This window comes from Cygnus atratus, chromosome 2 (genome assembly GCF_013377495.2).
Source record: "Cygnus atratus isolate AKBS03 ecotype Queensland, Australia chromosome 2, CAtr_DNAZoo_HiC_assembly, whole genome shotgun sequence".
Classification (NCBI taxonomy): domain Eukaryota; kingdom Metazoa; phylum Chordata; class Aves; order Anseriformes; family Anatidae; genus Cygnus; species Cygnus atratus.
Genome location: NC_066363.1, coordinates 6,160,212 through 6,178,712, shown reverse-complemented (window position 1 = coordinate 6,178,712; position 18,501 = coordinate 6,160,212). Strand labels below are relative to the sequence as shown.

General features: G+C 42.1%; 1 protein-coding gene across 17 annotated transcripts in view; it reads right to left on the bottom strand.

The window, feature by feature from the left end:
- Nucleotides 1–18,501, bottom strand: part of LOC118251891 (sodium channel protein type 5 subunit alpha-like) — a 208,884-nt gene that overhangs the window by 16,012 nt on the left and 174,371 nt on the right. For all 17 annotated transcript variants that reach the window (XM_050709327.1, XM_050709322.1, XM_050709330.1 and 14 more), the window contains 2 exons: nucleotides 6,271–6,393; nucleotides 336–617 (listed from right to left, as the gene is read on the bottom strand). In XM_050709327.1, coding sequence (XP_050565284.1) covers nucleotides 336–617; nucleotides 6,271–6,393 — 405 coding nt within the window. The remainder of the gene's footprint in view (nucleotides 1–335; nucleotides 618–6,270; nucleotides 6,394–18,501) is intronic.

The window sequence follows — 18,501 nt, the reverse complement described above, 5'->3', positions numbered from 1 at the left end:
CTGGATCCGAACTTCACTTTGGATTACAACATTGAAAAAATAGTCTTTAATTCACCTCAATAGCTCAATCACCTCTGAGAAGACTACATTAGTGATGCATCAGAAGCTCAGAATAAAACCAGAAGCTGCCATAAATATCTCTAGGCCAAATGAATATGCCGTATATGAGTCATTTTCACTTGAGGAAAGGCATTCCCCTAATGAGTATGGCTCAAAACAAAACAAAACAAATCAGAAAACTACAGAGGTTAACTCAATCCTATGATTCTGATCCATTTCAATGGGAATAAGCAACACTTGCCCATTAGAGTTTACTTTCAGGTGGTCGCACTTACCACTTGTAGCAGAGCCAGGTACCCAGCACCAACATTATCAAAGTTAACTTTAACTTTTGTCCAGTAAAATGTGCCAGAAACATTATAGAGTATGCAGTCACTCATGTTGTTAATTATTTTAGAGTCTAAAGGCATATCTCCTTCTGTCTTATTAATGCACTTCCCAAACTTCCCAGCAAACAGGTTCACTCCCATGATGCTAAAGATGAGCCAGAAGATGAGGCAGACAAGCAGAACGTTCATGATGGAAGGGATGGCTCCCACAAGGGCATTGACCACCACCTTAGGTGAAAAGGGAGAGAAAGAAAAAAAAACCAGAATTATTAATGTTTTTTTCCAGAGGGAAGATTATTTTTTTTTCCAGAGGAATCTTTTAATTCAGGAGTGATCTGTAAAGTCATCATGACCTCCCAGCTCCTACTGGATAATACACTTCAGTCAGACAATCTCGAATAATCATGCAATTAATTGGAAATTACTGGGGCGCATCGCTATCTCAAAATAGGCCGGAAAAGGTTTCTGAAATCTTTTACTGAACTCAAGCTTCCATAACGCTTAGGATGTGAACTCTACCTGTGATTAATTTGGTTTGTTTAAATACTAACTTATTGAGATATACCGTACTAAACCAAGTTCCTCTCCATGGTCAGTGCGCATGATTAAATCAGTGAAACCATTATAATTTAACAGAAACAAACAAACAGATAACAAAAACAATAACAAAACACCCTTTAAGTTTTCCCATGACATGCTGTGAAGTTCCACCACACCAACCCAGGCAGGGCTGTAAACCCCTGTGTAAAACCATATATCAAAATGAAGTTCGGAAGGAGTTTTTAAGGTGTGGGCATGACAGCACGGCTAATGGACACCATTCTGAAGCTGTATGAAAGGCATAAAGGTCAGAACATCTACCGATGCTCTATAGCTGCCAGTTTTGAACACAGCTTTACAATACTAGGGGATCAACCAGTCAGCATGCACTTTATTTAATGCTTTAAGTATTAAGAAGTTATGCGTGCCAGACATCATGCTAAAGATGATTTCTGAGAGAAGAGCCCTATCTCAAAATGTAGTTCTTCCCCTTCCTCTGACCATAGTTTATAAGGTTTCTCCATACTCATAGCTTTTGGAGATCCTGCCATTGCATGGTCCAGGCAAAGCTGCCTGATAGCACTGCTGAAGACACCAGCCCCTCTGCATAGATTTGTCTCCATCTCTGTCTCATGCTTTAGAGATTAAAATCTGGTAGGCAGACACTGAGCACTTCCCCTTCTATGTTTCTGAAACCGAGACAAGGTGATATTGATCCATAAAAATTAAATTTTATTCAGTTGTGAATCTGATTATGGGAAATGTCAGCTCTTGTTTTCTCTTGTGTTACTGTCCAATTTTCTGACAAGCCAATAATGTAAAATTTGTTTCCCCGTCATTTTTTTTCAGCGTTGAGGAAGAAGAAAAAACGGAAGAGTAAAATGTGCATGTATAGCAGCAGCTTCATCTACAATATACAATACAAAATTATGTAAATCTTTCAAAACCCAGATTTCTATTTTGTGCATTTATGAATGAAGATAATTTTCACACAAGAAAAGCTGCTTGACCTTTTTTGTTGTTGTTGTTGTACAAGCTCATTCCTAATGACTTTTCATTTTTCCCCCTAATTTTTTCTTTCAGTTTTGGATGTTTTTCAATTCCTAACCTAATTGTTTTAAGACTGAGTTTACTGTGATAATAAAAATGTGAAATAATTCCTAAATCAAGGGCTTTTTTGAAGACACTCTCAGCCCTTGTCAAAATAGCTTTAATTTGCTTCTATGTGTGGAAATGTTTTCGTTCGACTTTAATCTGTGCCAGCACAAAGCCACTGCACTTATGTCACATCTGCACCCACCTCCCATCCGTAACCCTGCCACAGGACACAGACATCCAGGTTTCAGCAGGGTGAGCCACGGCCGTGCCTGCATCCTGCTTTGTTCCGTCTGCCAAATTATGCTCAATAGCTCGTAGATAATGAAACATGACATGAAACTGGAGCAAATCCTGCAACACCTCTCCAAATGAATTATTAACAGAGGATTTGATTCTTCTCTCCCTGCTGCTGCTCTTACACCAGCCCGATGCCATCTGGCCTCCTGGAAGCGCTCCTGAATTGCACTGGGACAAGCAAGAGGTCTTAAAGATCTAGATATGTGAGGGCAAGTTATTATCATAAATTCACATTAAAAGTTTAGCTACTAAACTTGCCATGGGAAGGGCTGAATTTCTGCTGCATCTTGAAACAGTGTCATATATAAGTACTTTTAAGAAAAGGTTTCAAACCTCTTGGTTTCCATCAGTGCTTTTATAGGTGGAGCCACCTTCCCAGTGACTTCTTGAGGGATAGCCTAGAAACCGAGCCACCCCATGCCCTAATTTTCAGTGGTCCAAATCTCTATCTTGTGTATTGAAGGACTGTAATAGTCACCTCGTTTGTCAGACCTGCCCAAAGGTCTGTGTCCTGCTGACCAGCAGTCCCAATCCCTAAGTCCCTCTTAGCTGCTGTTTTCCAAGAAATGTCCCCAGAGTGACCTACTTTCCTGCTCCCGCCATGTATGATGTGTGTGGTTTTATTAAAATGCATGTTGCACAACTGATCTGGTTTTCGCTGTGATCCAGATCAGTCAGTATAATTCCCTTATCTGTAATATCACTTACTACCCCACTCACTTTGTGTCCTGTCAGCAAAGATTTTACATTTTCTTCCAGATGCTAAAGTCCAGATTAAGGACAGTTCTTACTGTGAAGAATCCCTCACCCTGGGACACTCATCACTGAATTTACAATGTCATCACTATTTACAATTAAAATTTTGAGATCCACCATCCATTTTAAGTTAATTTAAAGTATGTTTACTTGGCTTGGTACAAAGCTCATGCTTTTTATCACAACATCCCGTGGTACCAGATCCCTCTCTGAAATCTAAGGATATTATATCAGCACAGTTACCATCATCAGCATGATTTGTAATCAAATCAAAGGACCAGATCAGTTTCACAAGAACTATTCCCATGAAATCATGCTAACTAGCATTAATTATGCTATTTCTTTCCTGCATGTATCTTGTAGCAGCCTCACCGTGACTTTGCCTAGGATCAGTTTCACATTAAACAGTCTATCATCCACCCATTTATCCTTTTGAAATACTGCAATAACCTTCCTTGCTGGGAAGAGCCTTGCGGAGAAGTGGAACCTCTCGAAATAATTCCCTGATGGGCAAGAGACGGGGAGACATGGAGACTGCATGACCTGGGGCAGGCAGACCTAAGCTAATTTACTGTGGGCATGGTTTGGAAAAAAGTGGTGGCTGACGGGTGGTGGCGGCAAATGCACAACATGACTGGTCCTAAGGTATCTTTATATACCGAGTGTATTCACTAAAGTGTTGTTTCGGGGGGACAGAGGGGCAGGATGGCTTTCTGCCTTATTCTGCAGACCTCTCTGATGGGATGAGGGGTGCCAACACACACTTACTTCCAACACACAGGTCACTGGCCATCCATCAAAGTGCTACTCTGTGCCTTAGCCTCAGGACCAGTTGTTTCCAAAATTTAGGTACATGAACAAAGTCTTTTACTGCAGTGACAACTTTCTTGCTCCTGCTCTTACCATGCAGAAGTCCTTGAGTTATTCAAGAAACAGACTTTATACTAGAGCAAACTATTATTATTTCCTTACTGTTGGTGTTTGCTTCTCAACATTATCATGATTTAATCCATCACTGCGCTGGCAATTTTCCTGTGCATTCTGGAGCATATGAACTCCTAATAATAAAAGGTCTAACTGTCCCTAGTTGTGTTAAGTGTGGTTAGACACACCAAAAATAAAGTGATTTCATTTTCCAATAGCACGTATTCTCAATTACACTTTATCATAGTTTACAAGCTAATTCACTACCTCTGGTAGCTCAGAAAGACTGAATACATTTCAGCTGCAGCAATGGTACAGGAAGGAAAAGTGATGTTGAGTCAGGCACTGGGGGGAGTGACAACTATGGATGTGTTTGTAAGGAAACTTGCTGGGCTGATGCAGCACCACGTGTCTACGCCATGTCGGATCTCCACCAAGCCAACCTTTTGCTGTTCTCAGAGAGCCTCTCAGAGATGTGCGCATTTTCACATTAGTTCTTTCCTACTTCAGTTTCTCACTCTTCCAATGCTTTGCTCTAGTCTGCCCACTGCTTTTAAGTTTGAATCCAATTTAATTAAGCTGACACAAAGTCACGAGGGAGCATTCTTATGTCAGCTTAGAGTATCTTAAAGGGGTTTCACTTGAGCTTGCAAATCCACCAGTAGAAGCTAAGCCTTCATAAGCCAAATATAAATTGATTTGAGAGAGTCCATGCCCAAATCACTCTGGTAGTCAAACTACTACAGCTTTTGCAGAAACCAACTTTTGTTCAACCATGTATGTTTCATAAAGACGGAGTGAGGTCATCAGATGGCCTAAGACTGAGACCCTTATTAACCTCAGTAGTACAACATCACTTTGTACCAGATGAGGATCTGCAGTTTGCTTTTGTTCTGTTTTATGAAAAACCTTTACAATATTGCCTGTGTTTGTTGGAAGGGGTGTGGTGAACAAACAATGCAGGTCTGAGTGCCCAGATGAATAGATCCTTTTGAATCTTTTTGTTTTAATACTAACATAGATGAGAATGGTCTGCGGTTACATTTTTCCAATCTTCATTCACACAAATTATGTGATTTAGAGAATCACAAGTTCTGTGGAACAAAACCGTAGATCCTTAAGATTGGCGATCGACAGAACAGGCAAACTATGGATAACAGGTTCTCACACATTGCCCTATTACCAGGTTTCCTGGGTTGTCTCACAGGTTAGGCTCTCCTAGCCTTCTGTCTGTCTTACTGCAATGGTATTGCAATGAGAACATTGAATTGCAAGGAATTCCACGCATGAACTACATGAACTACATTTAGTTACTGATGATTCAGACCAAAATTTTTGCCTATGCAAAATTTTGCCCTGAATTTTGCCTATGCAAAATTTTACCCTAAATATACCTCAGTATAAAAACTGAGGCTTCTTTGACCTAGTAGGGAGATGTGGGCTCTCCAGAGAGAATGCGTGTTGTCTTACGTGGAATTTTGTCACAGATCGGCTTTATCTTGCTATGCAATCTGCAAGTAGCCATTAGCAGTAACCTCAGCTCGTACAGAAGACAGTTCTCATCTTTTGCAGGTTATGCATGGTGCAAAGAATTAAATAAACAAAGCACCCATCTAGACTGTGATTGATTAGTGCAGCAGGCTTACAAACAGAGAGGTATGCTATGCTGATACACCCATGCCGGCAAAGGAGTGAGAAAGGGAGAGAGATGGATCCCCAAGGCAGAAAAACAAACACAAGATACACGGTTTTAATGTTAGTCCTGATATCACACATTAAAACTCTTATCTGTTCAAAGGAAAAACTTTGTGTATTTATTCATTTGCTTTCCATATCTCTGGCATTTCTAATTTTTCCTCTAATTATCAGTGAAAAAGTCCTTAAGAACTTTCCCAGTCAGTCTTATTTTAATACACGTCAAAAGCAGGGAGCAAACTTGTAGCTTGGTTATTCCCTTGGTATGCCTTATAATTGAGAGGTAATTGTTAGCCAGATGCTTCCTCTGCCAAAAAGCTGTTTTTTGAAGTGAAATATGACAAGTTAGGCAGCAGGATTAGTTTATCATTAAATCCACCAGAGGATAAAGTTGTAACGATACAATTGTAATCAAGACAAAGGAGGGATTTCTGATTTTGTTGTTTTGATGCAGCATTATCAGTCATTTCCTTTGGCAGACAAAATGAAGACAAAACCAAGTGCAACAGGGCCCCGTTCCATGCTTGTTGTCATGCATTTCAGCTTTGATCGGTGCTTTATGTACTCTTACCCTCATCCCTTCAAATCGTGACAATGCTCTTAGTGGTCTCAGAGCTCGGAGGGTCCTGAGGGATTTGATGGGGCCCATCTCAGAGTATCCAAGCGTGTTGGCTATGAGGCTTATTAAGGAAACCTGAATGGAGACACAAAGCAAGAATCCAATCTATTAGTACGCTTCTGCCGTTTTCCTTCTCTCCTGCATTTCCTTCCTGAAAAGAAACAGACGGTTAGTGAACAGTGGGGAAAAAAAAAAAACCTAAGTGGAAGCCATTAAATTAGACCAATATGCAAAAAAAAGGACGTTTTTACATCCATGCATATGCAGAACTCTTACCAACTCACCAAACCTTTGTTTCCAGTTTAACACAAACTTTATAGAAAGACATTTTCAAAGATGTCAGTTTTCTTTTAACTAAGCACACAGAAATCCTCTTAACATCAGCTTGCACGAAGTGGATGAGAAAAGAGATCACCGTTACAAAACCAGCACTCTGTGACACCCATGCTGTAGTTTCCTGTATGTTTCCCAAGGTGTGTGTGCATCTCCCACTATTAAAGATATGATGAGTCACGTAAGTGCTATAATTTAGGGCTTTCCAGATGAAAGCACCTGTAAGATCTAACCATTTCCAGCAGTGATAAAAGATTTTAGCTTTACCATTCAATTATCCATCTTACACTTACTGATTAGAAAACAAGCCTGCTAGATTGCTGATAGATTTGATTTAATACCACAGGCTCTAAAAGAATTCTGTTCATGACTTTGATTCTGCACTTTTTCACTTTACTCTGGTTCCTGTGCAGCCTCTAAAGGAGAAGGAAACTCAACAGGTGCTCAGCATTAAGGTTCATTCCTCTCAAATACGATTTCTTTGAAATAAACTTTGAAATATTTCCAAATCTGGAGGAAGCACGGAAGGGTTTCAATGCTTTTCATGTTCTCAGAATTTCTTTCATAGTGTCCATCTGGTCAGATGTGGGTGGTATCAGGCACAGGACTGGAGCCTGGATGAACCAAATGGTAGTTGAGATTATGGGTCAGATGAGCAGACACAGGGAGGAGCTGGGGTTTGTGTGTTCAAATCAGTGTTCACTGCCTGAATCCTTACCGAGTGAGAAACAAACAGCTTTCCAACACCATTGGTGTTTTGCCAAATTTTATGTATTAGGAAAGGAACCAAAACGAATCCCCACATGTTACAGTAAATTCTTTTCCTAGAAGAAAGAGACCTATGCACACTGCTCATCACAGTTCCCTTACTCCCATCTTATTTCAGCTATTTGCTCAGCCCTGTCATGGTATCTGAGTATCTCATATTCAGTAATGTGAGTGTGCAAGGCTTACCTGGAAGAAAGGTGTTTTATTGCCATTTTAAAGATAGAAGCTAAGTCTAAGTCTGGGATACTTCTACCCTATATGAAAAATAGGTGCTTAATGTAACAAAAAACTTGAGGCTCCCTCTTGAATATGGCCAGTTCTGATGGGAAATCATCCTATCTGTTTTACGATGGGATTAATTTTTCTCTGAATCCCATGATGTTTGTGATAAGGCCAAAAGGTTTGTGATGTGTCCCATATGGAGCAGGCTTTCTCCTTAACACATATTCATTTCTGTACAAGTGCTGTCTGCATAGCTAAGCATTTCTGTAAAATTGCTCAATTTGTTATTTACCTATTGATGGCTTTATTGTGGCATGCGTGTGACAGCAAGCTTAAGGGCAGAAGGTCTCAGAGACATCATGCCAGGGCTGGGTGCAACAGGCTGGATATCTGTTGGGACAAGACAGCCCAGTGCTGCAGAGGACGAAGCGGCGCAGAGGCTGCCTGTCACACTTCAGCATGTCACCCTTTAACAAGGTGCGACACAAACTCACCTGCTGTGTACAGACCCAGCAGCTGATGCGGAAGGAAGGTCTTAATAGAACATTTTTGCATTTTAGGGGTGCATTTTAGTGCTGTAGCACCACAGAAGACAGGCAGGCTGGATTCAAGGTCTGATTTTGTAGGACCCTTATACACTGGGGAGGTAATGTCACCAGTAAAGTCACAAAGTATCCTTTGCTTCCATGTCTCAGGAAGCAGACCTGAACCCATGATATGATGATGCCTAAGTTATTTTACAGTAAGTTACATTATATTTTTCACATATTCATTAGTAATGCTTTAATTTCTCCTGAATCCTTCTCAGCCAACACTCACAGATAAGTATGAAAATCTGAGTTTGACTTCACAAACCATTTTAAACACACCAACACTTCCAAACTGAGGCAGCACCCATTCTCTGTCTTCCCTATTTCTTACCAGCCTTGATTACAACCAATACTCCAAAGTTGCATTAATATACAGCCCAAAGCCTACTCCTTTTATTTACTCTCCCCATTGAGTTTAATGAGAACATTGCCTAAATAAGGAGAAAGGGCTGAAGGAGTTCTCTAATAGCAGTAAGCAAATGTTCAACACGCTTATAAACTAGAGCTGTTCAACTAAGGCCTCTTAAAATTGTAATATCATTGGTAGGATTGAGGTATCATCAATCCCTAAGGGGGCAACTCAGTGACACGTCTGTCCTTGGTGGAGAGCTGAGTGCAGAAAATGGCTTTAACCCCACAAAACCCTGGAGCTCCTTATTCAGAAAGGCTAGAGGTATAAGAAAAAAATGTTATGATCAGTGACAGAGCCAAGATCTGTACATTCATACATTACAAGGCGAGCTCATTCACTTTAAAAAGAATGTACAGATTTAAAATAAAATGAATCACTACAGAGCACTCAACACCCCATCTTTTTTTGCTAGCTTTACCCAGTGATTGAAAGTAGATCTTTTCAAGGTTTTTGAACTGCCCTGGTGTGTGAATCTGCACGCCTCCTCCTTCCTCCCAGATTTATGTCCTGCAACTCTCCTTTCTCTCAAGAGGAGTCCTGTTCAAATCCTGCAGGACCAGCCTTCAGGTCTGAGCAGGCTACCATTTTCTCTGGAGTGCCATAAATGTCACCCTGAAACACATCACAGGTGCTGTAGCCCTCCTGACACAGATTTACACAGCATTAGATATCTGTTCAGAGGATTAGGCCATGAAGCTGTGTGATATTTGGCAAAGACTTACAAGGCTGGAGTCAGAACTGAGTTTGAGACAACTTGTTTAAATGCTCGTCTGTTTGTTTTGAAGGTATCCCTGTCAAATATTATTTATAGGAGAATCACTAGCACAGAGGCTTGCCCGTTTGGACTTGATTAAAAGTGACCCAGAAGGCTATTTTTAGGGAAAAAAAAAACAAGCAGTTTTCAAAATTGGTGCTGACTGTCCCACATAATCATAGCAAAAGGTGCAGTCAGCGGTTTCTGTAACTTTTTTTTTCCGGCTACAGGGCTGTGCAGCCCAGAGCTACTCTAAGTTTCTGCATTTGTCCTCTGCTCAGTATTAGAATGCTTCAGGCACCCAGAAAACACCAGCAGGGTCAACACTACCTCCAGATTCATAATATTGCATGTATTTCTAACGCTTCCAGTATCTGTTTGCAAATGGTTTTGTATTTTTTTCAGGAAAAAGTACCTCTGAAGACAGGTCAGCACGGTAACATTATGGAACACAGGGGAATCCTAAGGAATTGTATTGCCTAGAAGCGTTTCCCATAAAATGCACAACCTGCTGTTGGGCTTGAACCTTCATCTTGCGTGGCACATATGTTAACAGGCAAGCTACAGTGTCTCACCCTCCTATGTACCTCTTCTGACCTGAGATGTTTTATTATTGTTCTTATTTGCAGATGCTCTGCTTCTAGCATCTCCCTTGAGGGGTTTTCCCGATTGTGTTAGATTTTGCTAAGAAGCTTTCACTGTTTTCTCCCTAAACCTTCCTTCCCTTAACTTAATCGAGTAATAACACCTTCCGCTTCAGCTCTAGGCTGTTCCATATCCCTTTACTTGCTGTTTATTTGGTTCCTCTGAAGTCCCCAAGATGATGCTTTCATTGGAATTTGCTACCCACCGTGAGCCCCTGTGCACAGCCTGGCCAGCAATGAGGGTCTGTAAGGCAGGGGAACGGCCCTCCTAAATCACTGTATGGGATCCTGCCTCTACAGACATTAATGGCATGGGTCCCATAAGTTCCATGGGCTGGGACCTCAGTCCCATGGCAGCTCTTCTCTTTTGTTTTCCTCAGGTCATCTCAGCACAGCCCAACAAGAACTCAGCTTCAATGCTCTAAGCAAACTCCTAAAGATTATTCCACCCTCAAAGAGGGAAAGCCCTGAAAGAGGCAGTGCTTACCACCCAGCTCAATGGCACAGTTGAATTTCCCAGCAAATCCCAGGCTCCAGGCAAGGCACGGGTTGATGCTACCTACCCACCTTGGCTTCTTCTTGCCACTGTAGTAGGTGGTGTTTGAGCTCTCTCTTATCCTAACACGTAGGGAAATTTGTCAGCTCTCTTTCTCACTTTTTTCCCCCCATATATCGTTCCAATTATATATATATATATATATCTAAAAACCAATATATCTATATGCAATTTATTTAGATAGATTTCCTTTGCTGGGGAAAATGACAGACTTTGAAGGAGTTTGCGTGGCAGCCTCCTGGAGCTGAGTAAAGGGAGAGATGAATGAACACCACATCTTTCATTTTTGCCATTTTCAGTGTTATGCTCAAGAAAATATGAGAGCTTTTAAATCTTGTGACTGCATTGAACACCAGAAACGAAAGCCATGGGGATTACCAGGCCCATGCATGGTGTTTTGAAAGCAAATCTGCTGTCATCTCTGTGGTTTAGCAGCATGGGCCTGGAGTACCCATTGTATGGCATTCACAGGTGTTTCCAGAGCAAAATCAAGAAGAATCAATGAATTTAGACCACTAGAATACAAGCAATGATCTCTAGAGAGATCTCAAGAGACTAGCCTCACTGGTAACTCTTCAAAGTTATTGCTAACATGCATCTAATGAGAATAATGTCTGCATTTCTTAGTCAGTTTGACAATGCACTACTAGATTGTATTTGACCAAAAAAATGCCTTGTCCAGGAATCAGGGCATTTTTAAAGTAATGGTCACTCTTTTAGGTTTACCATTTTAATGAGATATTGTCATTCTTGAGATGAGAAACAAGACTCATCTGTTTGGAGCCAGGTGTGGCACATTTAGTGCTAGGCTCCCACTGTGCTCAGTGTTGTCCCCACAAACTGGCCAGGGTGTGCCCTGTGTCTGTCCAAGAGAAACAAAGTGGTGGGGACAGCAGTGAGCTCTTCGGAAAATGCATCAGCTTCTTCCCAAGAGCTGGCTTTATGGTGTGCTTCTTTTAGCTATCAAATGTTTCAAGCTCCTTGAAGAACTCTACAGGGAGCACAGTGATGCTCACATAATTCATGAGTTAACATATATGCAGCATTTCTTGGACTACTGAAGTTGCAAACACAGATGTAAAGTTATAGAATAGGTATATATGTCTTCACTATCTGACAGTGACTTCAGAATTGTAACTCATGCAAACCCCAGTAAAGCTTCAAAAGAGAATTTTAAGGTTAAAAAAAAAATCACAGAGTAGGAAGTGCCATAATGCAGCCTCCCTTCAGCACACACAGGGGAAAGGGTCTTTAATCAAGGGGACAGACTCTTTTACCCACGGAGCTATTGCATTTATAACAGTCGTGAGGTTACTTCCCATACATGTAGACCTTAGTAGCACATTAGGAGCATGCACGCCCTACCCAGGCAATCTTGCTGGTGCCAGAGAGCACAGTCTTTGGGAGGAGCACTTCACCTGAGCCTGACAGAGTTTCCTATAGCAAGGAGGTGGGTCTGAGCTGCAGTAGGAGCCAGCCCTTTCCTTTTGGTGCTCCTTCTCACCAGCCTAAAAGCACATCCTTACAGATAACCAGTGAGCATCCCCTGCACCAAGATGGAAGGGGACCTAAGCAGTGCAATGCTGCCCAGCCATAGACTGCATCTTTGTATTGAGTCACATCACCCCCAAGATGAATTAATAGAAGAGACCAAGGAACAAATTGTTCTGTCTGGGCAGCAGTAAAAATACTCTTTGGCTGGTAATTTAAAGCCTAAAACCTGTAACAACAAGAAGAACCCCTGATAACTACATGCCCTGTAAGCTGCTGTCTGGGAGAGGAGCACAGACCCCCATCCTGGTTAGGGCCACAGCACAAGCTTTATGCAGCCAGCGATTTCATCAAATTAACCTGCTTGCTCAAATGAGAGGGGAGGAAGCAGAAGGGAGAAAATAAAAATAAAATAAAATAAAAAAAGGCTATCCAAAAGGGAACACAGCAGCTGAGCTGAAAGCTCTGGCCACTTATTTAAATAACCAGTTTCAGCTAATGCAGGCCCCCAGTGCTTTCAAATAACTTTTTACATGCCCCAGGAACACCTGTCTCTAATTGTGCTTAAAAAAAAAAAAAAAAAAAAAAGGCAAGATAGAAGAAAGAGAGCTTGGATTACTTCAGGTGCCTCTTTTTTTTCCTCTTTTTCACCCAGGCTGGCTTCTCCTGCCTGTTGCTGCAAGGAATGCCCACAGAGCAGATCTTCAGATCCTCCCAGGCCAAGTGGCAGCTCAGTGTCTTTAAAGGCCAGGCCCATGGTTCCTAGCTGGCCCTTTTCATGTGAAAAGGAACAAAGCTAAGTCTGTACCCCAAATGCATACTGAGAGAGAAAACTACAGGGAAAAGGGAATTTGCAAAAACAGGTGAAATATCTGGAGCTTCTATTGCCTCTCTGAAATACCCTCGGGTGAAAACAGCTTGTAATGAGGTTGGTGTTCCCTCTACCACGTACCATTTCTGAGCAGAGGTTTATTATCCTCTTAATCTTTTCCCATATCTGTTTACCCTTTTGTTTGGGCATTGCATTTTCTGCCTCACAGCTGCTTAACTGCGTGACTGCACCTGTAGATCCAGGAACTGCATGGTATTAACGAAGGGCAAAAAGGTAAAGGTCTTTAATTTAGGAGGCTAGAGAGACTAAGGTGCTCTGCACCAAATCCCCACCTCTGCTGCCTGCTTTCTTGAAACTTTCCTGCTTTTCTGAACCCTTGTGTTCAGGTGAGGACCATGAACTCCTGAGGGCAGCTCCGGAGCTGGTCCATGGCACAGAGATGAATGTGTCTGCAAATGAATTAACAGAGGGCTGCCCTCACCGGCAGCAGGCAGGTTACTGCTCTGGAGTGCTCTCACGTACGGTAATATGATGGGATACATGAGTGCTTAGGTTAATTATAAACAAAAAATTATCTCCTGGAAGGCCAGACACTACTTCTTATAACTCAGGTTAAAAGAGGCTTTCACATCATCCACTCAGGCTTTTTTTTTTTTTTCTACAAGGCATTTCCTCTTTTTTTAAAAAATGCTTTCTCCCCATCTAAAGCTCAAAGTAAGGCTGTGAAAGTCTATTAATATTCCATCTTCTCAGCTTGTTTCCTACTCCTTGTGTCCACGCTTTCTGAGGCAATGTTTCCCTTGCAGAGGGCAGCCTCGTTGCAAACAGCATATGCCGCTCCTGTTGGCATAAATGCTTTTAAATAAATCATTCCTGCATCCTAATTGCTTCCTGGTGGTTTCCAGAAGAACCTCTTTATGTCTCGCTGTTCTCTTAATCTGTCACCTCCTTTACACCTGCTCAGGCTTTTCTAACAGCTCCCGTGAATTCCCAAGGCATATGGCTGCGAATCAAGAATTAAACCTCAGCTAATTTCCAAGGGTGAGCCAAACAACCCGCTGCTGTGTTCTTGCATCCAGCGAGATAGCAAAGGGCTTGGCTGCCCTTTGGGATTTGCAGTTTTCCCACCCCGGCCACTTGGAATGGGGTTTCAGGCTTTCTCAGTCCACCTTGACATTGCACCTTCGCCAGACTCCTGGGTCCCATTTACCAGCACTGGTAGGGCTGGCAGAAGAATTGCTGTGACTTTTGGAGACCGCAGGATGCCCCTCGATCGATCAGACCTTGTCCTGGAATCAAAACCTTCCTCCCTTTTACTGCAGCGGTGGCTACGTGGGTGCAGCTGCTTGGGAAAGGCTGGTGTTTCTACCGGGATTTGCAACAAAAGAATTTCTTCATTGTCAACTCCATTCTGCTTCTCATCCAGGCGCTGTGCAGAGACAGCCTTGATTTAGGGCAGCTGAGCAGGAATGATATTCTCCCCTTCAAAAGATCTGTGAAAACACCGCACGATGCATCCCTGGGTACCCTCTTGATGCTGACTGCTGTTGCCAGGTTGTGGACGGGGATGCGCTTGATTATTGTTTGTTATTTGAAGACAGCATTGTAATGCCAGGGGTGTGCACGGTGATTGCTGAGAGAACATTTCCCTGGGGTTCAGCCCCAATGGATGTGCTCCATTGCCATTGCAGCCGGTGGGAGCTGAGGCGATGAGCTGAAGGGATGCTTATTTCTGGGCAGGATTAGGCTCAACCTTACTCAAATATGACACAATGCATAAGGAAGAGAAAAAATCTGGGTGGGTTGTTTTCACAAGATGCAATTCTGTATTTCCTTGTTTCCCTAAAGCGTTTATTTAATCAGATGGTCCAAATCAATAGGGAAAATACCAAAATTGATGTGGCAAATACGACTTAAAAACACCTCTGCATAGCTGAATTCTTGAACCTGACTTGGTCCTGATATTGTATTGAATAGGCTGGGATGGAGAGTGACCCTGACAAATTATAGGACCTCCAATTTCTGCCAAGAATAACACATTGCAATGGTGCCATGGCACACGTCAGAATCCTCATCTTCGTTCTCCTTAGTGCAAAGCACCCCAAAGCCAGTTGCACAGCCATGCCACGGTAGGAGACCAACCCAAAATCTCTACACCACTGGTGCACAACTTCCAAGTTTCCTCCGAATCTGTTTGATCCCCCTCTGACTGCCACCAGCCTCTTTGGCAGCCCCTTCACCTCTAGCCTGGATGGAGCCTCAAGGGTGGTGATGGTCAGCAGCTGTTGGGGTTCTAAAGGTGCTGGTCACCGGGGAGGAGAACCATAGGACAAAGCTCCTCCAACCCTGTTGGACTGCTACATAAGGTCCAAGTTTCCCTCCCAGCACTGATCCTCCACCCAAGGGAGGAAATATATTCCTCTACAAGGAATTTGGCTGCTATGCTCACAGCCATGGAAAGGGCCAGGCAGGTTGCACGCAAGGGCTCAAGGCTCAAATATCATTATTTTATTTTTAAGGATGCTCTTCTAAAAAGGGACATTGAAACGTGTTCCATCTTTAAATAACTTCAAGAAGTAAAAATGGTTGGTAAATCTAGTTCAGCAAAATCTGAGCTGAGCTGGGCTTTTTACACCCCTTTCAAAAGCTGAAATTCTCCGTTAATAATGAATTCTTCATATTTTAACCATTTTGTAACAAGTAGGCAGGCAGTAAGCTAGGTTTGTTGCTCGACTTTTCTCCTCACCTTTGTTGACCGTCCCTTTTCCTCTGGCTGAAGCATTTTTTGCTGTGCTTTGCCTTGCCTGAAATCCAGCTTGCACTTCCACTTGGCAAAGCTGGGCTGCTCTCCTTTTAGCATCTATGTGGTAACTAACATGAGGTGCAAACCAAGATAAGAAAAGACATTTGGATGTTTTCACATGTGTTATGTTGAGATAAAGCGTGGGGAGGCAGAAGGGAGATTTACAGTGTCCGCTGACCTGCTAACACACATTAAAACCGCTTATCTCATCTTCATGTGGATTTTTTTTTTCACTTACCCTGAATTAGGCAACATGTAGTAAAACATTTTTTTTCTTTCTTTCTTTCTTTGAAACAAGGCTCCCTGGCTTCTGGAGAGGGATTCTCTTTTCTCTTTAGTTAGCTGGGAGGTTTACGTCCTTGGCAGAAGCCCAGAAGAATGTGCACTGAGACATCTTCAAAAATCCCACAAGAGCATTTGCTTTGAAGAACTGGAAGGAAACCAGTCAAAAACCTGCTCTGAGGTAATAATGCTCTGCTGTAACCTGTGGATTTTCAATAGCTCATAGAGAGCACTAATAAATTCACTCATAAACTGGTTCTCCAAGTGACAGGCTATATTATTTTTACTCTACCTTGGCTGTATTTTTGTCATTCTGTTCCTGTGTGCTTTTCCAAACAGAAACTAGATGAAATCCACACGCTTTTAAGATACTTTCCAAAGAATACAAATTGGATTTCAGTGCTGTTTGGGAGCAATTCATTACAGCAGATTGTGTAATTACTGGTAAGGCAAACAGAAATCACCTTGCTAATCAACAGGGAATACAGATGGAAAAAACAATTAAAGTAATCATAAGCCATCAATATTTACTTCACACAGCAAGTTTTTAATTGTCACTTAAAGACAATCCAACACAAGGGCATAATTTAATTCAATTCAATTTTCAGCTAGGGATAGAGACTGCTAAAATTGTTTGTCTCAAACCCAAAGATTATTAGCTGTTTTTTAACTCGTCTGGCAGTGAAGTATTCTAAGTAGAAATCTTAGAGAAAGTGCCTTCCAGGAAACTATCTTGGAAAACATAATGTCTGTATTTTTTAACCATTCATTGAAAATGACGGTGCGTTTAATGACTGAACATCCATGAGCAGTTCTCAAGCAGCAAATGGGAAATTTGGAAAGACGCTCAATGGGGAACACAGATCTCTTAAGTAAAACTCAGCAGTGCCAGGAAAAGACCAGAAATCTGTTTTGTTATAACCATTCACCAAAAGGGGCAACAAAACCTTACATCTTATTTTACTATCATAAAAGCATTGACAAATCCTTTCCTCCTGGGCTTGCTGTATAACTCACTTGAGATGCCTGGCCTCAAAATCCACTGCTGAGCCTTGCTTGAATTATTTTGCAGACAGAAATGCTGCTTACAGCTGTTGTGACCCCGGCCTCCATGGCAATGGAGCAGGCTCATGGGGAAATGGGCTGAAAGGAGCAATCTCTCTGTGGTGGCTCAGCTGGAGAAAGAACTTGGTGAGGCATCAGGGCAGAGATTGGGACCTAGAGAGCATCTTCCCCTCCCTGCTACAGGATGGAGCTCTAGAGACCATCGATGAAGAGGACTGAGAGAGAAGAAGGCTTTAAAAACTACTTTAGGAAATACCTTTTTCCAATATCAAATCTTGCAAGGTGTTACCTTATAAAGAACTTGTGGAGAAACTCTCACCTCCCCTCATCTCTGAAATCAGTAAACAACAATCAGTTTGTTTGTTTTTTTTAAGCCTCGATTGGGACTAACTTTTGGTCAATTAAATGGAACGCAAAAGCTGCAATGGAGACGATGGATTTGCGATAATGGACTTTTGTAGAGAAACGACATTGCTGCCTGCCTAAGAGGATTTTTCTGTGTATGCCACAGGCCATGAAACCTGTTTGTGAGTTTTTTCCAAGAATTGTTACTAATGAGTTAGGGCCCTTACATCCCCTTCCCGAGAGCTTTCCCATGACTGCTGCAGGGTAGCGGTCTCTCCCCTCTGCCTCCAGTGCATGATCAGCAAGCGAAGAAGCTGCTGACTGCAACACCTCCACCCTTTGAATGATGCTGAGCTCCAGACCGATGCCTTCCCTGAACTGACCACTGCAAAGGAATAATCTGCCTGCTGTCGGCAGAGGCTGGGGCATCGCTCAGAATTAATTGGCTGAAGCTCAAACTAGATAAGCTTGAGATAATATTTATAGGTCAGAGGAAACAATTGAAAGCAACATCAAACGTGATACCAGCAGGCACGACCGGAGGAGTTTATCTGCTGCCTGTTTTAAAACCCAACTGTCTCTGCCTGTCGCGGGACGCGCCTGGTTGAGAGCAGTTTTCATAAACATTTGTTCTGAATGCCATGCGCCTTCGTCTCTGGCCAAGTTTGTACTTCTTGTTTAATCTGCTGAGTACAAACAGGTTTTGATTGCATGAATGCTTGGGAAATATCAATTCTTTGTGAAAATATTTGCCTGTGCAGCCTAGCAAAGAGGCTTCTGCATAAACACCATTCCTGATGGTGACGATGATGCTGATGTCTGTCTACAGTTTAGATACGCTACAGGCTCTGCTTTTTCCTCATTTTAAAATAGCTGTGACTTGCAGTCCCCATCACACAGTTTGTGTGCATAGCAAAACTACATTTACAGTGTAGAAGTGGGTTAATTTTAAGAATATACACGTTATTTGCAGGGAGGTAATGTATGATTGATGCATTAATGCTTTTTGTTCAGTATATCCAAAATGTCTGCAGAAGTTTAAGGCATCTCTCCCAAGTGCCCTAGGTTGAAACAAGCCTCAGTTTT